Source organism: Phycodurus eques, chromosome 3 (assembly GCF_024500275.1).
Source record: "Phycodurus eques isolate BA_2022a chromosome 3, UOR_Pequ_1.1, whole genome shotgun sequence".
Classification (NCBI taxonomy): Eukaryota; Metazoa; Chordata; class Actinopteri; order Syngnathiformes; family Syngnathidae; genus Phycodurus; species Phycodurus eques.
In genome coordinates, this window is record NC_084527.1 from 18,607,702 (window position 1) to 18,628,907 (window position 21,206).

The 21,206-nt window shown below is 40.2% G+C and overlaps 1 protein-coding gene across 5 annotated transcripts in view; it reads left to right on the plus strand.

Annotated features, from left to right (window-relative positions):
- Positions 1 to 21,206, plus strand: part of dapk1 (death-associated protein kinase 1) — a 76,570-nt gene that overhangs the window by 35,125 nt on the left and 20,239 nt on the right. For 3 of the 5 annotated variants that reach the window (XM_061672316.1, XM_061672320.1, XM_061672317.1), the window contains 13 exons: positions 1,119 to 1,257; positions 2,444 to 2,573; positions 5,267 to 5,315; positions 5,426 to 5,452; positions 8,883 to 9,035; positions 10,745 to 10,790; positions 10,898 to 10,987; positions 13,329 to 13,421; positions 15,155 to 15,373; positions 18,080 to 18,178; positions 20,233 to 20,331; positions 20,407 to 20,604; positions 20,764 to 20,961. In XM_061672316.1, coding sequence (XP_061528300.1) covers positions 1,119 to 1,257; positions 2,444 to 2,573; positions 5,267 to 5,315; positions 5,426 to 5,452; positions 8,883 to 9,035; positions 10,745 to 10,790; positions 10,898 to 10,987; positions 13,329 to 13,421; positions 15,155 to 15,373; positions 18,080 to 18,178; positions 20,233 to 20,331; positions 20,407 to 20,604; positions 20,764 to 20,961 — 1,540 coding nt within the window. Of the gene's footprint in view, positions 1 to 1,118; positions 1,258 to 2,443; positions 2,574 to 3,208; positions 3,256 to 5,266; positions 5,316 to 5,425; positions 5,453 to 8,882; positions 9,036 to 10,744; positions 10,791 to 10,897; positions 10,988 to 13,328; positions 13,422 to 15,154; positions 15,374 to 18,079; positions 18,179 to 20,232; positions 20,332 to 20,406; positions 20,605 to 20,763; positions 20,962 to 21,206 lie in introns of those variants that run through there. The other 2 variants (XM_061672318.1, XM_061672319.1) reach the window with 2 other exon arrangements.

The following is a 21,206-nucleotide window of genomic DNA, read 5'->3' on the forward strand; positions in this document are numbered from 1 at the left end:
TGCTTAGTTTAAAAAATTTTAATTATTCTGGACAGACGGGCACAGAGTGGACAAGGGGACAATAGTGAGACAGTCTAGATGTTTGAACACAGGCCCCAGAAGTCAAGCCAAGAGAAATGTGAAAACCCACCACCCATTTTCCCTGTACCGTGATTGTGTGTGGTGGGGTGTAGTGCATAAAAAAAAAAACACAAAAAAAACAGGTGTATGATGCATTAAAACTGGAGGACCGGAAACCAGCACAGATGTACCAGCACCCGGCCCAGCGCCTGCCCCACTATGCTTGGTGCCAGAATGAGATGTGAGTGTGCCCCATGTGTGGAGTATGTACAGTGTGAGTACAAAAATGTGTAGTGTGTATGAAGTAAGAGGCTAGACTCCTGCGGGTCCGGCATAGCCCGACCGGCTGGCAGACCACAGAGAAAAGGGGGGAAAGCCCCTCCGACCCTACAGCTAATTCCCCCCCCCCAGAAACAGTGCACGACCGAAGCAGGAGGCGCTGACACCTACCATGAGCACCAAGTCAGCCGGGGACCCTACACAGCCCGAGGGAGAGAGGGGCGACGACCACAACGGAGCGCCCCGGAGAGAGGGAAGAGGAGGACACGGGCCCGGGAAGCAGCAGCATGGCCCCCCACCCGAAGACCAGGACAAGACCCCCGAAGTGGGGCCAGCGTGTACCCAGGGCAGGGACGGAGAGCAGCCCCGGGACCCGCATCCCCCAGGAGGGCAACACAACCAGACCCAAGAGGAGGAGGGGGAAGGAAATTCAGATTTTAAATTAAGGCACCACTGTACTTTTATTTTAGTAAATGTTTGAGTTCTCGTAAGATGACAACTTTTTTTCTGGTATATTACATTTTAATCCTACACAAATGGCCCACGGCCAGCAGGTTCTCCAACTGTGGTTTAAGCAGTCACTGATCCAAATATGCTGCAACCTTGTGCCTGTTTACTGTTTTCCTATTGTTTTCCACCGATGCGTTCAATTGGCACGATGTCAATATCAGAGCTGTTTAAAAGCGACTTTGACTGCACTCTAATGGACCTGCGTGATCAGATAAGCAGCGCTGGACTCCATTAAAAAGAGATTTATGGCTTTTTAATTGTCTGTTTAGCGTGGCCGGTGGAGAACTCTTTGACTTCCTGGCGGAGAAAGAATCGTTGAGCGAGGAGGAAGCAACGCAGTTCCTCAAGCAGATTTTGGATGGAGTCTTCTACCTGCACTCCAAACATATCGCTCACTTTGACCTCAAGGTAACACCGCCACACTCCTTTTTCAATTTACACCTTGTAAAAGTAGAACTTTTTTCTGGTATTATTGCATCCTAATTAACATAAAATTACCACTTTTTTTATTTAAAAAATGTCAATTTTCTCGGGTAATATTACAGCTTTATTCTCATAAAATTATGACTTCAAAGGCGAAACATAATTCTAGACCAATGGATGACTTTTTATGGTAATGGTACAAGGTCGACTGGTTAGCACATCTGCCTCACAGTTCTGAGGATCGGGGTGGCCCCGCCTATGTGGAGTTTGCATGTTCTTCCCATGCCTGCGTGGATTTTCTCCAGTTCCTCCCACATCCCAAAAACATGCGTGCTAGGTTGATTGAAGTCTCTAAATTGCCCGTATGTGTGAATGTGAGTGCGATTGGTTGGCTGTTTCTACGTGCCCTGCGATTGGCTGGCGACCAGTTCAGGTGTACCCCGGCTCTCGCCCGAAGATAGCTGGGATAGGGTTTGACGCTCTAACCAGTCGCTCACCGTGCCGCCACAAAAACTTCAATCTTCCAAAATTACTACAAATGAATGGATGGATAAAATGGTGACATTTTTTTCTTATAAAATGCCAAGTTTTTCTCGTAAAATTACAGCATTCCCCCCCAGATAACGTTATATAGGTAACATGATTTTTCTTTTTGTAAAATTCCAACTTAATTCTCGAATAATGGCTTTTATTTTATTAAAAATACCACTTCTCGTAAAATTACTTTTCTCAGAATAATTATCACTTATTCCTCATAGAAATTCCAACTTTTTCCAGCTCATAATAGTACTATGTTAGTTTTACTAAAATGTTCTTCTCTTTCTTCTCTTAAAATGACGACTTCTCGTAAAATTGCGACTTTCTTCTCAGTACAGTATTTTAAAATTCAGTTATTTTTCTTCCCCTGGTCATATTACAACTTAACTGGCATAAAAAGTAAATCATCACTTTTGCTTTTTTAATTTCAGCAAATGATAATTTTCTTCTCATAAATGACAATTATTAAAAAAAAACATTGTTTCAATTCTATATTACAACTTACAATTTTATTCTTGTGACATTATGACTTTTGTTCTCCTATTTTTCCTTTATGTATCTTAGTGTACCTTTTACTTGACTTCTCTTTCTCATCTTGGTAAATTAAACTGGGGATTTTGTGTTGTATTTCCAGCCGGAGAACATCATGCTGCTGAGCCGCTCTGTGCCTCACCCACGCATCAAGCTAATTGACTTCGGCCTGGCGCACAAGATCGATTTTGGCAGCGACTTTAAAAACATTTTCGGAACGCCAGAGTTTGTCGGTCAGTGTTCCACACAGGTGCATGTGTTTGTTGTTGCTTTTACACTGTGTTGTCGCCACCACATAAATGAGTCACACTCACATCTGAAGCAAAGCAATAATATTAAAGCTGCAAGCAGCGATGAACGGGCCCTCACACTCACTTTTTCACAGACCATGAACCACAGTATAGTGTTCCCTCGCCACTTCGCGCTTCACGCTTTGCGGCTTCAGTGCTTCGCGGGTTTTTCCAAAATATTCATAAAAAAAAAAAAATTCATATCGGCAGCCATATTGCGGAAAGACTCGTTGTTTCATGTTGATGTGCGCAAGAGAAGGTTTCCCTGCATGCCAAACAAAGAGATGAGTTGACTCAGGGGCTTTGTACATGCCTGTACTGTACGGGCACTCATACAAGGCGCGTGATTGGTTCCCGGCGCGACATCGACCAATGAGAGCACGAGTGGATCTATCCCGTGAGCTGATTGGCTGCGCATCATCGCAGCCTCACCCACCATCTTCCCTTGTTGTGTCTCGCCAGTCTTGTTCACGCTGTTGTGTTCCCAATAACTTTTTTTGTTTAAGCAATAATTTTTTTGATTAGTTAAGCAAGCCCTAACAATGCCGCCGAAGCGCTGTGCCCCTGCGAAAGCTTCTTCCGGGGCGCCGAGAGGAAGAAGAAGATGAGGACCATCAGCGAAAACGTGAAACTTTTAGATTTGATCAAAGAGGGCAGAAGTTATGCATCTGTGGCACGCCATTATAGCGTGAATGGATCTACAGTGCGGTACATAACGAAAGAGGAAGCAAACATCCGCAAAACTGCTTCAATAAGGAAGCAAAACGTGTGGTAACTCCACGTAATAAGAGAATTGTGAAATCATCATTCTTTGGTGGAGCTGTGTGTTTTGGGTCATTATCCTATTGTAAGACCCATGCCCTTCGACTAAGACCAAGGTTTTTGACACTGGGCAACACATTTCTCTCTAGAATACCTTGATAGCCTTGAGATTTCTTTTTACCATGCAGAGATTCATGACACTGAGGTACCCTGACCTTGGAGTTCACCTTTAATTTCTTTGGAGGTTGTTCTGGGCTCTTTTGTTGCCATTCATATTATCCATCTCTTCAGTTTGTCATTAATTTTCCTCCTGTGGCCACGTCCATGGAGGTTGGCTAGTGGCTAAAGTCCCGTGGTTATTACATTTCTGAATATGTGTGCGGCGGTACGGTGAGCGACTGGTTAGAGCGTCTGCCTCCCAGTTCTGAGGACTGGGGTTCAATCCCCGGCCCCGCCTTTGTGAAGTTTGCATGTTCTCCCCGTGCCTGCGTCGGTTTTCTCTGGGCACTCCGGTTTCCTCCCACATCCCAAAAACATGCATTGTAGGTTAATTGACAACTCTAAATTCCCCGTAGGTGTGAGTGTGAATGGTTGTTTGTTTGTATGTGTTCTGCGATTGGCTGGCAACCAGTTCAGGGTGTACCCCGCCTCCTGCCCGATGATAGCTGGGATAGGCTCCAGCGCGCCCGCGACCCTAGTGAGGAGAAGCGGCTCAGAAAATGGATGGATGGATGGATAAATATGTGTGCAACTGTACTCACAGGCACATCAAGCTGCTTGGAGATGGTTTTTACCTTTACCTTTAACGTGCTTGTCTATTATTTTCTTTCTAATCTCCTGTGACAATGCTCACCTTTGCTTCCTCTAGTCCATGTTTAGTGTGGTACGTAGCATGTCACCAAACAGCACAGTGATTAATTATCACCCTTTATATAGGCCGAATGACTGATTACAAGTGTGAAGACACCTGTGCGCTAATTAGAGGACACACTTTGTTTGAACATGTCCCTATGGTGAAATTATTTTTTATCTTTTCTAAGGGTACCATAATTTTTTGTCACGGCGTGTTTCTGTATTTATTTATTTTTTAAACAATTCTGTTGAAACACAGTTCAAAAGAAATTGAAGCAACATTTTTTACTTATTACTTTTGTCAGATTGAAGTTATTTCTGTGACCACTGGATTTTTCTTTCGTTAACAGAGGGGGACCAACAAGTTTATTTACGTGTGTATGCAGTGTTTTGTCATTCTCAGCTCTTAATTTTTTTTTTTCTTCATATGTACAGTATAAAACGTACAACAATGTCTAATTTAAGTTTGGAATTTGAAAATTAGTAAGTATGTTGTTGGTTTCTTTGCTTAGCAAGCTTTTCGATGATACCAACTTTTTGAAAAATAGGATAAAGATTAAGAATTTTTTTGGCAACACCGTTTATGACTTTTTTTTTTTATCTCTTGAGACTTTACACCGCTGCACATTGGCTGAGATATATCAGATAGATGTCCTTTTATAGGGAAATAGGATGCGGTTTCTGCAGAATTGCAGCTCGTAGGCACGAGCCCGTCATTTTGAGTGAACCTGATTCACTAACATAGGCACTGTGGTGTCTGGTACCCATGTGTCATGAATCTGATGGTGATTTTGCGTATGAGAAAATTTCTATGCATTTTTTTTTGTAAATATGCCTCAATGACTCTAAAATGGCTGCTTTAAACCAAAATGGTAGACCTCTTTGTCTTTTCAGGCATGGCTTCTTGAGACTTTTTAGTGAATCTACTCATAACAGACATGTCTACCACATTTCATGATGATAAGTGAAACTGGCCTAGGGGGTTGAATTTTGAAGATATTGTTGGCATATTATCCTTGCAGCTCCTGAGGTGGTAAACTACGAGCCTCTGGGCTTGGAGGCAGACATGTGGTATGTGAGCAAACACATACACACACTTTTATCCAGTCAATATCTGTAGTTAAGTCAACATTTAATAACATTATAAACTTTAAATAAGTCTTTCCTCTCTCTATCCGCAGGAGTGTTGGTGTGATAACATACATTCTGTAAGTAGTACACATTTATGAATGCAATTATGACTTAATTCTTGTATGAATTACTTTTTATTGCAAAATCATGACTTTTTCCTCAGAATTACAACTTTTTTCTTATTTTCTTCTTAAGTGTGCAACTTTTTCTCATCAAAGCATAACTTTATTCTTGTAAAGTCGTTATTTCATTGTCGTTGAATAAAGTTATCCAACTTTATTCTCAAATTGTTAATGATGAACAAATGAGGACTACGAATTACAAAAATGACTTTCTCATAAAATTGTAACTTTCATATATTTTCTCATCTTTTTCTCATAAACGTTTTTTGAAGAAAATAAAGGCTTTATACTGAGAGGTTTTTTTTCCTCATAAAATTAGGACTTTCTTCTTGTAATGTTCCAATTTGTACAGTATTTATAGCAACCTAAAAAACTTTCAAACCCCATTAAAAGATGTCCCAGCCATAGCAGAAATTTCGACAAACAAGTAGATATGTTCCACCCAAAAAATTTGTGATATAGCGGGGTCACGCTCGATGAACCGCCAAATGGAGGGTGAACACTGCATTTGTTATAAAGTGCAGATTGCTGCGATATTGTGGGGATTTTCGCAACAGATAAGCAGATACACTCCGCAAAAAGTCCATGATATAGGGAATTGTTGGTGAATTGCAATATAGCAGGGGAACAATGTATTTATATTAACGTAAAAAGCTGTAAAGTTATATCAGAATCATCTTTATTTGCCAAGTATGTCCAAAAAACACACAAGGAATTTGTCTCCGGTAATTGGAGCCGCTCTAGTGCGATAACAGACAGTCAATTGACAGAGAACACTTTTGAGACATAAAGACATTGAGAAAAACAGTCACTGAACAATAAAGGGTTGCTAGTTATCTGGTAATGCCGGTCCATTTTTTTTCACTGTAAAGTTCAGATTTCCGCAATATAGCAAGGGACCTCCACCACAGATAATTAGATACGTTTCACCCAACTAAATCTGCATTATAGTGGTGTAAAGGTAGGTGAACCCCAATATTGTGGTTAATGTCGTATTTATAATAATATAGAAAGCTTTAAAAAAACACCGAAAAAAAACCCGCTTGTTTTTACACAAACATTTTCTGCTGACATGACAAGATTGTTTTTGGAGTTGTTTTTCATGGCATGATAAATGATGTCATGTTTTTTTCGTAAAATTTTATGTTGATGCTACAGCGCACTTGGCTCCTTCAACTTGTTCATGTTATTAGCAGCTTTTCATCATTGTAAATGTTCCCTTTTTCACCCTGGCTTGACTGCAAGGGTTTGAGTTCTGCCTCTGCCCCCCCTGTCTGCTGCAGCTGTCCTGTTAGTAGTCAGCATCTGCTACTGACGAGCTGCAGAGGCTTCAGGCACACCTTTGTCTGACATTTTGGTGTTCTGTTAAATTCCCAATCGTACCATCTCAAGGATTTTTACATTTAAAATTTTTCATTTCATAAAATTACTATTTTTTTCTTATACAATTCCATCGTTTTCTTAATACAGTGGTGCCTTGACTTATGGGTTTAATCGTTCCATAAACACACTCGTATTTCAAATCATATTTCCGCGTCAAAATAATTGGAAATGCCATTGTTGTATTGTTTTTGTTTTTTTGTAAGAAAAATAGCACTCAACATTATTATTATTATTGTTATTGTACTTTATGTAAAAATACAGTGATAACAATTAAATAGAATGTAATGAATTAAACAGTTTATGCCTCATGATAATTCAATGGCCATTGTGCTGCTGCTTCTGGTATGCACGCCTCTGCCACCTGCCCCTTGGTGGCAGAGGCCCACACACCATATACATAATTAATTCATCTATCAATCCAGTTCCTGAAGCGCCTTTATGCATAATAAATACACGTGGCAGGGTCCCGGGGGTGGATGAGAGCTGCCTGGAGTTCCTAAATGCTCTGGATGTTTTGGAGGGCTGTCCTGGCTGACACGCCTCTGCAACATCACATGGACATCGGGGACAGTACCACTGGATTGGCAGACCAGTGTAGTGGTCCTCCTTTTTAAAAAGGGGGACCGTAGGGTGTGTTCCAACTACAGCGGGATCAGCCCCCCTGATAAGGTCTATTCAGCAGTTCTGGAGAGGCGGTTCCATCGGGAAGTTGAATCTCAGATTCAGGAGGAATACTAGACCAGCTCTATACCCTCAGCGGGGTCCTTGATGGTGCATGGGAGTTCGCTCAAGCAGTCTCCATGTTCTATGCGGACTTGGAAAAGGCGTTAGACTGTGTCCACCTCGGGGGTTCCTGTGAAGGTTGCTCCGGGAGTATGGGGCACCGGACCCCTTAATAAGGGCTGTTCGGTCCATGTACGACCGGTGTCAGAATTTGGTCCACATTGCCGGCAGTGAGTCAGATTAGTTTCCAGTGAGGGTTCCAAAGCTTCCCTTTGTCACCAATTCTGTTCACTAAATTCTATGGACATAATTTTTAGATGCAGCGTTGAGGGGATCCGGTTTGGTGACTCAGCATTGCGTCTCTGCTTTTGAAAATGATGTAGTTCTGTTGGCTTTATTAAGCAGCAATCTTCAACTCTCGCTGGAGCGGTTCCTAGTAGAGTGTGAAGCGGGGATAAGCACCTCCAAATCTGAGTCCATGGTCCTCAGTTGATAAAGGGTGGCATCCCCTCTCCGGGTCGAGGGAGAGATCCTGCACCAAGTGGAGGAATTATTGTAGAATTACTTCTTTATCCTTGCAATATATCAAAATATTATCATGTAAAAATTCTCAGAATTTTACAATATTAGTATTACTTTTTTTTTCCCGCAAAATTAGTACCTTTTTCTGACAAATTATAAATTTTTCTGATGTGGAACTTTTTTCCTTACAAAATCATGAACCTATTGCACTGCATTATTAATTTTTCACACTCAATTTGGACTTTTTTCTCCATTTTCTGTACCTGTTTTTTTTTTTTTTTTTTTTAATGATTTTATTCTCATATTATTGTTTTTAACTGTTTACTTGCAAAATTAGGCGGCACGGTGGACGACTGGTTAGAGCGTCAGCCTCACAGGTCTGAGTACCCGCCTGTACTCAGACCTGAGTACCCGCCTGTGTGGAGTTTGCATGTTCTCCCCGTGCCTGCGTGGGTTTTCTCCGGGCACTCCGGTTTCCTCCCACATCCCAAAAACATGCATTAATTGGAGGCTCTAAATTGCCCGTAGTTGTGACTGTGAGTGTGAATGGTTGTTTGTTTGTATGTGCCCTGCGATTGGCTGGCAACCAGTTCAGGGTGTACCCCGCCTCCTGCCCGATGACAGCTGGGATAGGCTCCAGCACGCCCGCGACCCTAGTGAGGAGAAGCGGCTCAGAAGATGGATGGATGGACTTGCAAAATTACAACTTTAAAATGATGAATGATGAAGTAGGCTGTGTTTAACCTTGTGGTGTCAGGCTGAGCGGCGCCTCACCCTTCCTGGGCGACAACAAGCAGGAGACTCTGGCCAACGTGTCGGCCGTGGACTACACCTTTGAAGAAGACTTCTTTGGTGGCACCAGCATCCTGGCCAAAGACTTCATTGCCAGACTCCTCGTCAAAGACCCCAAGTACGTACCAGTGACACCTCCACTTTCATTCAGAGAAATAAATTTATGTAAAAAGTCATTTCTGCAAGAATATAATTGAAGTATCATTCCATTTTTATTTCATTTAATTAAAAGCTAATATAATTAAATGGAATGAAATTCCTATTTTTATTTTATTAAAAAAAATTACTGTGATGATGATAATGTGTGAATAAAATGTAAATTTCATCCATCCATCCATTTTATGTACCGCTTATCCTCACAAGGGGAGCCTATCCCAGCTATCTTCGAGCGAGAGGCAGGGTACACCATGAACTGGTCGCCAGCTAATTGCAGGGAACATGGAAACAAACAACCATTCGCACTCACATTGACACGTACGGGCAATTTAGAGTCGCCATTTAACCTAGCATGCATGTTTTGGGGATGTGGGAGGAAACCGGAGTACCCGGAGTAAACCCACGCAGGCACGGGGAGAACATGCAAACTCCACACAGGCGGGGATTTGAACCCCGGTCATCAGAACTGTAAGGCAGATGTTTCTAACCAGTCGTCCACAGTTCCACCTGTAAGTTACATAAACATTTTAATTACATTTTTAAAATGTTAAGATATTTTAATCTATTGAATATCATACAAAATACACACATTAAAAATATATAAAAATGGTATAAAACAAAGTAGTCATTTTGTTGAAAAATTCTTATTCGTACAAAAAGTAGTGATATAAAATTATCATATATGATTGAATTTGATGGGGGAAAAAAGTCACTACAAGAACAAAATGTCACGTTAATTATATTTATAAGTCATGTTTTTAGAAGAAAATTATTTTGAATTAACTGTGATGAAATAAAATGTAGGTTGCAAATATTTTAATTACATTATTAGAAAAAGTTATTTTATAAATGCAGTACATTGAATATTGTACATAATATTTTGAAGTAATATTTATCTTAAGAATAGAAAAATGATAAAAAGGCTTCCACGGTGCATGACTGCTTAGCACATCTGCCTCATAGTTCTGAGGACTGGGGTTCAAATCCCGGCCCCGCCTGTGTGGAGTTTGTATGTTCTCCCCGTCCCTGCGTGGGTTTTCTCCCACATCCCAAAAACATGCATGGTGGGTTGATTGAGGACTCGAAATTGCCCGTAGGTGTAAATGTGAGTACGAATGGTTATGTGTGCCCTGTGATTGGCTGGCGACCAGTTGAGGGTATCTTCAACGCCTGAATATAGCTGGGATAGGCTCCAGCATGCCCGCGACGGTGAAGAAAATGGATGGATGGATATAAAACAAAATAAGTTTGTTGAAAAAGTCATATTTATAGATAAAATATAATTTCATTAAATAAACATGTCCAAAGTAATTTTATATAAAATCTACAAGAACACAATGTCATGTTAAATATATTTCAAAAGTCAAAAGAAAATAATTTGCAAAGTTATGACCAAAACTCTAAATTTATGACATATTTTACAAAAAACAATATGAAATAAAAGAAATGTTTTTTTAAAAAACTCTTTAAAAATCACTTTTTTCAAGAAACAAATATATCGTGAAGTAAAATAATACTAAAACATATATTTTAAATGTCAGGTCATTAATAAGAGTCCTATTTTCCATGAGAAGAGAAAACCGTTACATTTCTGGAAATTAAATGCAATTTTTATAGGGGAACAAAAAAGTCACATTTTTACAATTAAAAATGTCAATGTTGTGTTGCTAGAAAGAGGATGACCATTCAGGACAGCCTTCAGCACCCCTGGATCAAGGTTACACTTACCTCCTTGACAACAATACGTAGTAGATACACTATACTGTACCGTGAAGAAGCAATGTATAAATTCTGAATTATTTTTTTTCTTCTTCTCCTAACCAGCCCAAAGACACTCAACAGGCGCTGAGTAGAAAAGAGTCCGCGGTTAACATGGAAAAGTTCAAGAAGTTCGCCGCTCGAAGAAAATGGAAAGTATGTTTCGACTTGATTCTCAACACGTTGCTCATTTCAACTCTGTTGCCAATGCAGCAACGTACAGAGCCAAGTAGTCATCCTCTCGGATGAATTCAAGCGGCAATAAATTCCCTGCACTGTATTAAAGATGCTATTTTAGTGGCAGTTAAACTTTCGTAAAATGTATTTTGTACTCTTTAAATTGCGAAAAATTTTTACCATAGTATTGTGATTGTGTGTTTTTCTCATTAAAATGCTTTTTTTTCCTGCATTTTTTATTTTTAATTATTTTTTTTATTTTTATTTTTTTTAAATAAAATTACTACTTTTTTATGGCTACAGTAATTTCTCATGTAAAGTAGTTTTTTTCTTGTAGAATTTAGATTTTATTTTACATAAGTTACTTTTTTTCCTCATAAATTAAACAAATGTCTTGTAGAATTGTGATTTTCTTTCGCATAAAATTCATAGATTTCATAGTTTTTTTTCATAGATTTGGCATTTTTTTGTTTTGACTTTTTTCCTCCTACAATTTTTTTGGGTGGGGAGGTCATGAAATGACTATCCCCTAGAATTGGGATTGTTTTTTTTCCTCTGGTAAAATATTTATTTTCTCCATTAATTGTTTTCCTCTTGTAATTTAGAGATTGTATTATTTCTCATAAGTAATTATTAAATGTTAACGTTTTATCTTTGAGCATTGAGATGTTGTTTCTCATAAAATTCAAACTTTTTCCCCTCATCGAAATGTGATTTTCTTTCTCATAAATTTCACAACAGAGATTGGTTTCATCGATTTGGGATTTGATTTGAAAAAATATTTTTCTCAATTATGATTTAAAATATGAAATTTGAAATGTGATTTTTATTTATTAATTTATTTTTCCTCACTGGGGTTGCTGGGCCTGTTTCCCCCTCCTCCTCTTGGGTCTGGTTGTGTCCGTGTTGCCTTCCTGGGGGTTGCCGGTCCCGGGGCTGATCTCGGGTCCTGGGTGCTGGTGAGGTGCCCGCTGGCCCCACTCCGGAGGCCTCGTCACGGTCTCCGGGTTGGGGGCCGTGCTACTGCACCCTGGGCCTGTGTCGTCCTCTTTCCTCTCCCTGAGGCGCTCTGCAGTGATCATCGCCCTTCTCTCACTCTGGCTGTGTGGGTTGCCCGGCTGACTTGGGGCCGATGCCAGGGTGCCTCCAGCCTTGGACAGGCCCACCTTCTGTGCCCTGTTTTGGTCACTGGGGAATGGTCGGTGGTGGGGAGAGGGGTTGACCCCCTTTTCTTTGTGGACTTTCAGCCGGTCGGGCCCTCAGGAGTCTAGCCTTTTACTTCACACATTTTTACTACTCACACTGTACATATTTCGTACATTTGCACATTCACATCTCATTCAAGGTCCCATGGGAGGCTGGCATGAGGCATGATGAGGCGGACGCCGGGCCAGATACTGGCACATCTGTGCTGGTCTCCGGTCTGGTCGCCCCCCTTCACTGCTCTGCCGGTCCTCCAGTTTTAATCCATCATACACCCATCAGTGGAGGGAGCACATTGTCGGGCTGGGGAGTTCACTCGGACAGTTCTTCCAGCCCTCCGGCCTGCTCTCTGGCCCGCCATGCATTTCCCATGCCGATTTTTAATGCACATTTCCTTTTTCTTTGGGGAGCTGGTTGGCATGGGTGGGGGTGACAGTTGTGGGTCATAATTGCACCGACCGTCTCGCCTCATCCCCACCAGTCTCCCCAATTTTAATGCACGACACCCCTCCGCACACGATCACGGTACAGGGGTAATGGTTGTCAGTCGGGGACCTGGTAACCATAGTAATAGGGTGGGTGGTGGGTATTCCTATTTCTCTTGGCTAGACTCCTGGGGCCTCATTCCCCACATTCTGTCCTGTCCTGCCCTTTTCTGTCCTCTCTCATCTTGTTCTATTGGTTAGTTGTTGGATGTCCTCACTGTCGTAACATTACTTGTGGTCAAATATCTAGACTAACTATTGTTCTGGGGTGGTTTGCACTCCTATTCCCCTTGTCCGTTCTGTCCCTCTGTCTGTCGCCTAAAACCCTTTTCTGCCCGGTTGCATTTTCATTAAATATCAGAAAGAAAGAAGGAAAAAAAAAAAAAAAAAAAAACAAGCAGTGGGAGTATTTCAAACTCCACTTTTGCACAGCAAAACTTCCAGCACAAAAGGCATACAGAGCCACCATTCTCCATACCCATGCAGCTAAACAGGATAGGTTAAAAAAAAAATAATTAAGTTTTAGTTTTTAAACTAGCCCGTTAATATTGTTGAATATCATTCCAAAAATAACACACGCCTGCTCCATCTGCAGTTGAGTAAATCCGGGTCTCTGTTTTATGTTTTTTCAGCAATCTGTGAGACTCATCTCCTTGTGCAACCGCTTGTCACGCTCCTTCCTGTCCAGAAGCAACATGAGCGTGGCGCGCAGTGATGATACATTGGTAACACACACGCACATGCACTCACACACAATGGCAGCTTAATTAGTCTTAGTTAACTGCTACTGTAGCCCTATTCTTAATTATACCATGGTTATTATTAGCTGTGCGGCCTTACGACGCCACCACAGTACACGCATGCACAGATTTTGCCGTGTGTGTTCATTAACAGCTGGTGTGCCTCAGTGTGTGTGTGTGTTCGTGTGTTAATTTCACTTTTACTTATGTGTAAACGTGTGTTTGTTTGCATCTGTGTGTATGCAAATATGGCCACAGAGGCGTCCATTATGGTGTGGAAGCGATGTAAACAAAACGTGACAAGTGAAGTTTATCTGTACACATTCCAGGTTTAATCATAAACTTTTAATGAGCAGCGTGTCCATGCTCCCTGTAGGCACCAAAGAGAACAGAGACATGTACATCATGTTTGAAACGTGAAACGAAAGAGAGTTTTGTCTTTGTAAAATTAAAGCTCTTTTATCCCAAAATTACAACTTTATTCTCACAATATTATTTTATTTTCGTAATATTATTAGTAAAACCTTATAGATTTTTTTCCACCCCAAAGGAATTAGACATTTTTGTCGTAGAGTTATGACTTAATTCTCCTAATATGATGAAAATTTTTCATCTCTGTTCTGGTAAAATTATAACTCTTCTCCTTTTGTCTTACAACTTGTTTTTGTATAGTTACGACTTTTTTCTCGTACAATTACACCTTTTTTTTCTTCTAGATTTTTTTTTTCCTCAAAGAATTAGGACTTTTCATAAAATGTGTTCCTTTTTGCTTATGAAGTTGCAACATAACTCCTGTTCAATTACTACTTTATTGAAACAGAATCAAATTTTTTTCTTGTAAAATTTCTTTTTTTTTTATATATATACATATTTCAACTTTTTCCTCATAGAATCCCATCTTTATTCTCATGATAACTTTTTTCTCAGCGAGTTAGCTCATTATTGTCATTGAATTACTATTTTGTCGTATTGCCACTTTTTTCTCTGAATATTGCAACTTTTCTCCCCATAAAATGACAGCTACAATCATAACATTAGCCATGTAATGTTTTGACATAATTTCTTAATATTATAAGTTAATTCTCATAGAATTCAGTTTTGTTTTTTCATCTAGTAAAAGCTCATCATTTGTCTCATAGAATTGTAATTCTATGACTTGTTATAAAATTTGATCTTTTTTTTATGTAAAACTTCAACTTTTAATTGGAAGAAATTACGTTTTCCTTCAAATAAATTAGTTTTTTTCCCCTCTACAGTTAACATTTTTCTACTTAATAAAATCATATTTTCTTCTCAGAACATTACATCTTTTTAATGGCTTATTAGAAAAATAATTTGACTTTTTGTAAATGTTTTTACTTATTTTCGTAGAAGTCCTTTTTTCTTATAGATGTACATTTTTCCTCACAGAATCCCATCTTTATTCTCTCTTTGTCATTAAATTACTATATTTTTCATATTTTTCATACATAACTTTTTCATAAAATGACAACCTGTAAAATTTATTTTGCAAGTACTACTTTAGTCAATTACAACAGTTTTTCTCTTTCAGTATTTATTACGAGTCGAATTTTGAGGTTTTTTTCTTGCAATTTTTATTTATTTATTTATTAATCCTAATATTCTGACTTTGTCCTCTTAATTCTATGACATGGCATTTTAGATGTTAAATGTCATACATGATCCATGTTGTCTGTTTCACCGGCCCAACCATTTAGGATGAGGAAGACTCATTCGTGATGAAGGCAATCATCCATGCTATCAACGATGACAACGTTCCGGGGCTGCGGCATCTGCTGGGCTCGTTGAACAACTACGACGTCAATCAACCCAACAAGCATGGGACGCCGCCCCTGCTCATAGCGGCCGGCTGTGGAAACGTGGACATCATCAAGTTGCTCATGAGGAAAGGAGCCCACATTCAAACCCACGACAAGGTAACCTGCTTGCTGTGTATGTGCATATTTTTTCCATATATTTTTTAATTGTATTTTTCCCATTATCAAAATATTTTTTCTGATTGTTTGATTATTTTATGTATTTATTAATTTATTCATTTTTCAAATGACTGTTTCCTATTTGTATGTATTTAGGGTATTTTTTTTTTTTTTTCATTGTTAAAGTACTTTTTTCAAATGATTGTGCCATTATTTTATGTATTTATTTTTTGTGTGTACATATTGTTTTCTGGGTGGACATATTTTAATTATGATTCTAATTATATTTTTCCCATCATGCAAATATTTTTTTCTCATTGTTTTATTATTTTATGTATTATGTATTTATTTTTTATCATAATCATCATCAGAATTAGTATGTTAAAAAACACAAGGAATTTGTCTCCGGCAGTTGGAGCCACTCTAGTACGACAACAAACAGGCACCATGACAAAATATACATTTAGGATATAAAAAGCACAAGTACGGAAAGTCGTTTAGCAATGAAAGGGTACCAGTAACGTGTTAATGCTGATACAATGACAATTGCGCAAATGTAGAGTCAAGCAATTTAAAGTGACTAGTAATGTGATAATCTGACGATGATAATTGTGCAAATGGTGCAAAGGTTCCTAAACCACGTAAGTAGGTCGTAATCAACAACAGTTATGCAAATATCGTAGAGGGCCGAAGCTACTACAATGAGTACAGTAATAATGTAATGCAATGGTTTTCCAGCATAGATGTGCACAATTAGGAAAAAAAATTGCAATATGTGACAATGGATTTGTAATTTGTATTTAAGAAGTTAATGGAAAGGGGGAATACGTTATGTCACTGATGGTGTAGTGGTATAGTTGCCTCACTTTGGTGCGGGCCATGTGTGTTCAGTTCCCACTCAGTGACTTTGTGAATGTGAGTGCAAATGGTAGTCCATGTCTATATGTGCCCTGCGACTGACTGGTGACCAGTTCAATATGTAGTCTGCCTTTTGCTCGAAGTCAGCTGGTATAGGCTCCAGCGCCCCGTGACCCTGAACAGGATAAGCAGTACTGAGAGTGGATGGATGGAATATGTTGTTGGTCTGCTGGTTTAAGTGTGCATTATTCGATAGAGCCTATCCGAGGGAAGGAGCTGGAAATGGTGGTGACCAGTGTGTGGTGGGTCCAAGACAATTTTGCCTGCCCTTCTCTTAGTTCTTGCAGTGTGCAAGTCCTCAAGAGTTTGTAGGGGGGTCCCGATAATCTTGAAGGCAGTCCTAACTGTCTGTTGCAGTCAGATTTTGTCCTTCTTTGTAGCAACACCTAACCAGACTGTGATGGATGGACACAGGACTGATTCAACGACTGCTGTGTACAACTGCCTCAACAGATTCTGTGGCAGACTGCTTCCTCAGCAGCTGCAGAAGTACATCCTTTGCTGGGCCTGTTTGAGGATGGAGTTGATTTTGGCCTCCCATTTCAGGTCCTGAGAGACTGTAATTCCTAGGTATCGACCGTTGACACAGGGCAGTTGGACAGCGCGAGGAGCAGCTGCGGCGACGGATGTTTCCTGAAGTCCACAATCATCTCTACAGTCTTGAGCGTGTTCAGCTCCTGGTTGTGCTGGTTGCAGTAGAGCTCCAGTCACTCCACTTCCTGTCAATATGCAGACTCGTCTCTGTCTTTGATGAGGCCGATGACTGTGGTGTCGTCTGCAAACTTCAGGAGTTTGACAGCTGGTTGCGGTGAGGTGCAGTCGTGAGGACATATCCTTAGCCGCATTGCGAATGGTGCGTATAGATGAGGTAGTTTCCCCCAGCCTCACCTGCTGTGTCCTCTCCGTCGGAAGCTGTAAATCCACTGGCAGATGGTAGGCGAGATGCTGAGTTAGAGGAGCTTAGAGGGGAGGAGTTAGGGATAATAGTCTTGAACGCAGAGCTGAAGTCCACAAGCAGGATCTCGTAGGTCCCTGCATTGTCGAGGTGTTCCAGGATGAAGCGCAGTCCTGTGATGACTGCGTCATCCACTGATCTCTTTGCTTAGTAGGCAAACTGCAGGGGGTCCAGCAGGGGTCCTGTGATACTCTACTCTCACCTATGGTCACGAGCTGTGGGTCGTAATCTAAAGAACAAGATTGCGTATAGAAGCGACCAAAATGTGTTTCCTGCGCAGGGTGTCTGAGCTCTCCCTTAGCGATTGGGTGAGAAGCTCGATCATCCTGGAGGGGCTCAGAGTCGAGCCCCTGCTCCGCCATAGAGCGAGGAGCCGCGGATGAGGTGGCTCGGGCATCTGATTAAGATGCCCCCTGAACGCCTCTGTTGGGGACAACCCAAGATATGCTGGAGAGACTAGGTCTTCTGGCTGGGCTGGGAACAGCTCAGTATCCCCCTGTAAGACCTAGGCGAAGTGGCTGGGGAGAGGGAGGTCTGAGCTTTCCCGTTTGAGCTGCTGCCCCTGCGACGTGACCCGATAAGCGGAAGAAATTGGATGGATGGATAGATGGGAACTACAATACATTTTAAATTGTATTTTTCCCAATTATCAAATTTTCTGATCGTTTCATTTAGTTTATTTTTTCTTATTTCATACGGTATATTTTTATATTTATAATTTTTCAATGTTTTTTTCTTTATTTTTATTTATTCATACTAACATAAAATACCGTTTTGTATTTTTTTAGTTTTACTTTATTTATTTATTGGACTGTGTATTGTTATGCCCCCAGAGTGGAGCCAACGCCATCTACTATGCGGCGAGACACGGCCACGTGGACACCCTCAAATTCCTCCATGCCAACAAATGTCCTCTGGACATACAAGATAAGGTCACAAATCAATAAATATCTCACATGAACGCGCACACACACACACATACACGCACACATTAAAATTAAGTTGTTGTTGTTTTTTCTTGTAATACTTTGACTTTTTAGTGGTTATATGACTTAATTCTCATAAAACTAGGTTTTTTTGGGTAATGTTTCTACTTTTTTGTAAAATTACAACTCTTTTTTTTTTTAATTTATTTCTTATAACCATATTCCTGTACCACAATTTTATTTTAATAAAAAGGAAAAATTTATTTCTTGTAAAATTACAACATAATTCGTGATTGACAAAAGCTCTTTTTTTTTTTGTTTTAGAAAAATTACAACTTAATTCTGGTGAAATTGCAACTATTTTTTTCTCAGGATAAATTAAAGAAAATGTATTTATATATCACATTTCATACACAAGGTAACTCAATGTGCTTTACATGATTAAAAGCATTTAAAAACAAAAATAAAAGCTTATAAACATTTAAAACAAAGGAAAAAAATAAAAGTGCAATTACAACAGCATACAGTGCAAGAAATATCAATTAAAAGTGGAAATGCTCTAAAAAGCATGAGACAAAATAAGTTTTTAACCTGGACTTAAAAACATTCACACTTGGGGCTGACGTCACTTCTGTTGGCAACTTATTCCATTTGTGTGCAGCATAACAGCTAAATGCTGCTTGACCATGTTTTCTTTGGACTCTATGCTCCGCTATTTGACCTTAGTCTGTCGATCTCAGAGCCCTACTGGGTTTATATCCCATTAGCATTTATTTCATGTATTCAGGACCTAAACCATTTAGTGATTTATAGACCAGTAGCGGAACTTTAAAATCTATTCTAAAGTTGACTGGGAGCCAGTGTAAAGACTTTAGAATTGGAGTAATATGCTCTGACTTCTTTGTTCTGGTCAGAACCCAAGCTGCAGCATTCTGAATGAGCTGCAGCTTTTTACTGCTCTTTTAGGGGAGTCCAGTCAGAAGACCATTACAATAGTCAAGTCTACTTGTGATAAAAGCATGGATGAGCTTCTCCTGGTCTGCTTGGCACATGCAAGCCTTCACCTTGGATATATTATTCAGATGGTAGAAGGCAGTTTTAGCAATTGATTTGATATGACTGTTGAAAGTCAGGTCAGAATCTATCAGTACACCAAGGGTTCAGACTTGGTCTTTTTTTTTCTTTTTTTTTTATATAAAGAGAGTGACTCCACGTATTTAACAATCCTCTTTTCTTTATTGCCAAAAATCAATTATCTCAGTTTTGTTGTGGTTTAGTTGAAGAAAAATTTGGCTCATCCAGTTATTTATCTGTATAAAACAGTGACACAACACCTCAATTGAACTATAGTCATCTGGAGACACTGCTAGATATAACTGTGTGTCATCTGCATACCTAGCTATGATAGTCAAAATTAAAGTTCTGGAGAATTTGACCCAAGGGTAGCATATACAGGCTGAACAGGAGGGGTCCAAGAACTGACCCTTGAGGGACCCCATTTGATGAGATTGAACACTTCCAATTGTTACAAAATAATTCCTTCCCTTCAGGTAGGTCTTGAACCATTTAAGGACTGTTCCATTAAGTCCTACACACGTTTCCAACCTGTTCAGCAGTCTATTATGATCTACTGTATCAAAAGCCAAATATTGCAGTTTTTGGGGGGTAAAATTCAAAGTTTATTCTGGGAAAAGTAAAACTACTTTGGAGTAAATTTACAACTTTATTCTGGGAAAATTAGAACTTTTAAAAAATATAATAAAATTTAAAAGAAAATTTAAAAATAAAATAAAATTCCAACTTAAATATGCAACTTGATTCTGGGCAAATTTAAAAATGTCATTTGGAAAATTATTAATTTAAAATAAAAAGTAAAATAATTCTGGTAACTTAACATTTGTTTTCTCAAAGGATTACATTATTTTAGAAAAATCTCCATTTTCTCATCATAAAACTCCCTTTAATATTTAAACTTTATTCTTTAATCCCAACTTAATTCAAGTTTTAAAAATGGTAATATTCTAACTTAACTGATGTAAAATGTGAATTCCCTGTTCCAGTCTGGAGAAACGGCTCTCCATGTGGCGGCTCGCTACGGTAATGTGGACGTGGTGAGCTACCTCTGCAGCATCCGGGCCAACCCAGACCTCTGTGACAGGGTAAGCTTGTGCATTCCAAACCAAAAAAGTCAAGCTTTCAGCATGTATTTTTAAAATCCCATCTCCGATAACTAGGAGCGAGAGACGGCTCTCCACTGTGCCGCCTGGCATGGCTACTCGGCTGTGGCCCGGGCACTCTGCAGGGCCAGCTGCCGTGTGGACGCCAAGAACCGTGAGGGCGAGAGCGCCCTGCTCACCGCGTCAGCCCGCGGCTTTGTGGACATCGTGGAGTGCCTGGCGGAGCATGATGCCGACCTGGAAACCTCCGACAAGGTTAGACTTGGGATCATTAAGTGTATATGGCCCCGAGTGTGCTGTGGACTTTTATTTTTTTTTGACTGTGGATTATTTCAAGTCACTGTGTTTTTTTTGTTTTTGTTTGTTTGTTTGTTTTTTTTTGTCTAATGTGGCGCTTCCTTCGTTCTCCCTCAGGATGGCCACACAGCTCTCCACCTAGCTGTGCGGCGGTGCCAGCTGGAGGTGGTCCACTGCCTCCTGGCGCGGGGCTGTCATCTGGACCGTCAGGATCGCCACGGCAACGTGCCGCTGCACATTGCCTGCAAAGATGGAAACTTGGCCGTCGTTGTGGCGCTCTGCAGTGCCCAAGCCGTCCTCGACATCCCCAACAAGGTAATCAATTTGGGCCACCATTTTGTTTTTTTTCCCCAAATACATTAACTATGTATTAAGGCACGGTGGGGACTGGTTAGCACATCTGCCTCACAGTTCGGGGGACCGGGGTTCAAATCCCGGCCCCGCCTGTGTGGAGTTTGCATGTTCTCCCCGTCCCTGGGTGGGTTTTCTCCGGGCACTCCGGTTTCCTCCCATATCCCAAAACAAAACACACGTGGTAGGTTGATTGACGTCTCTAAATT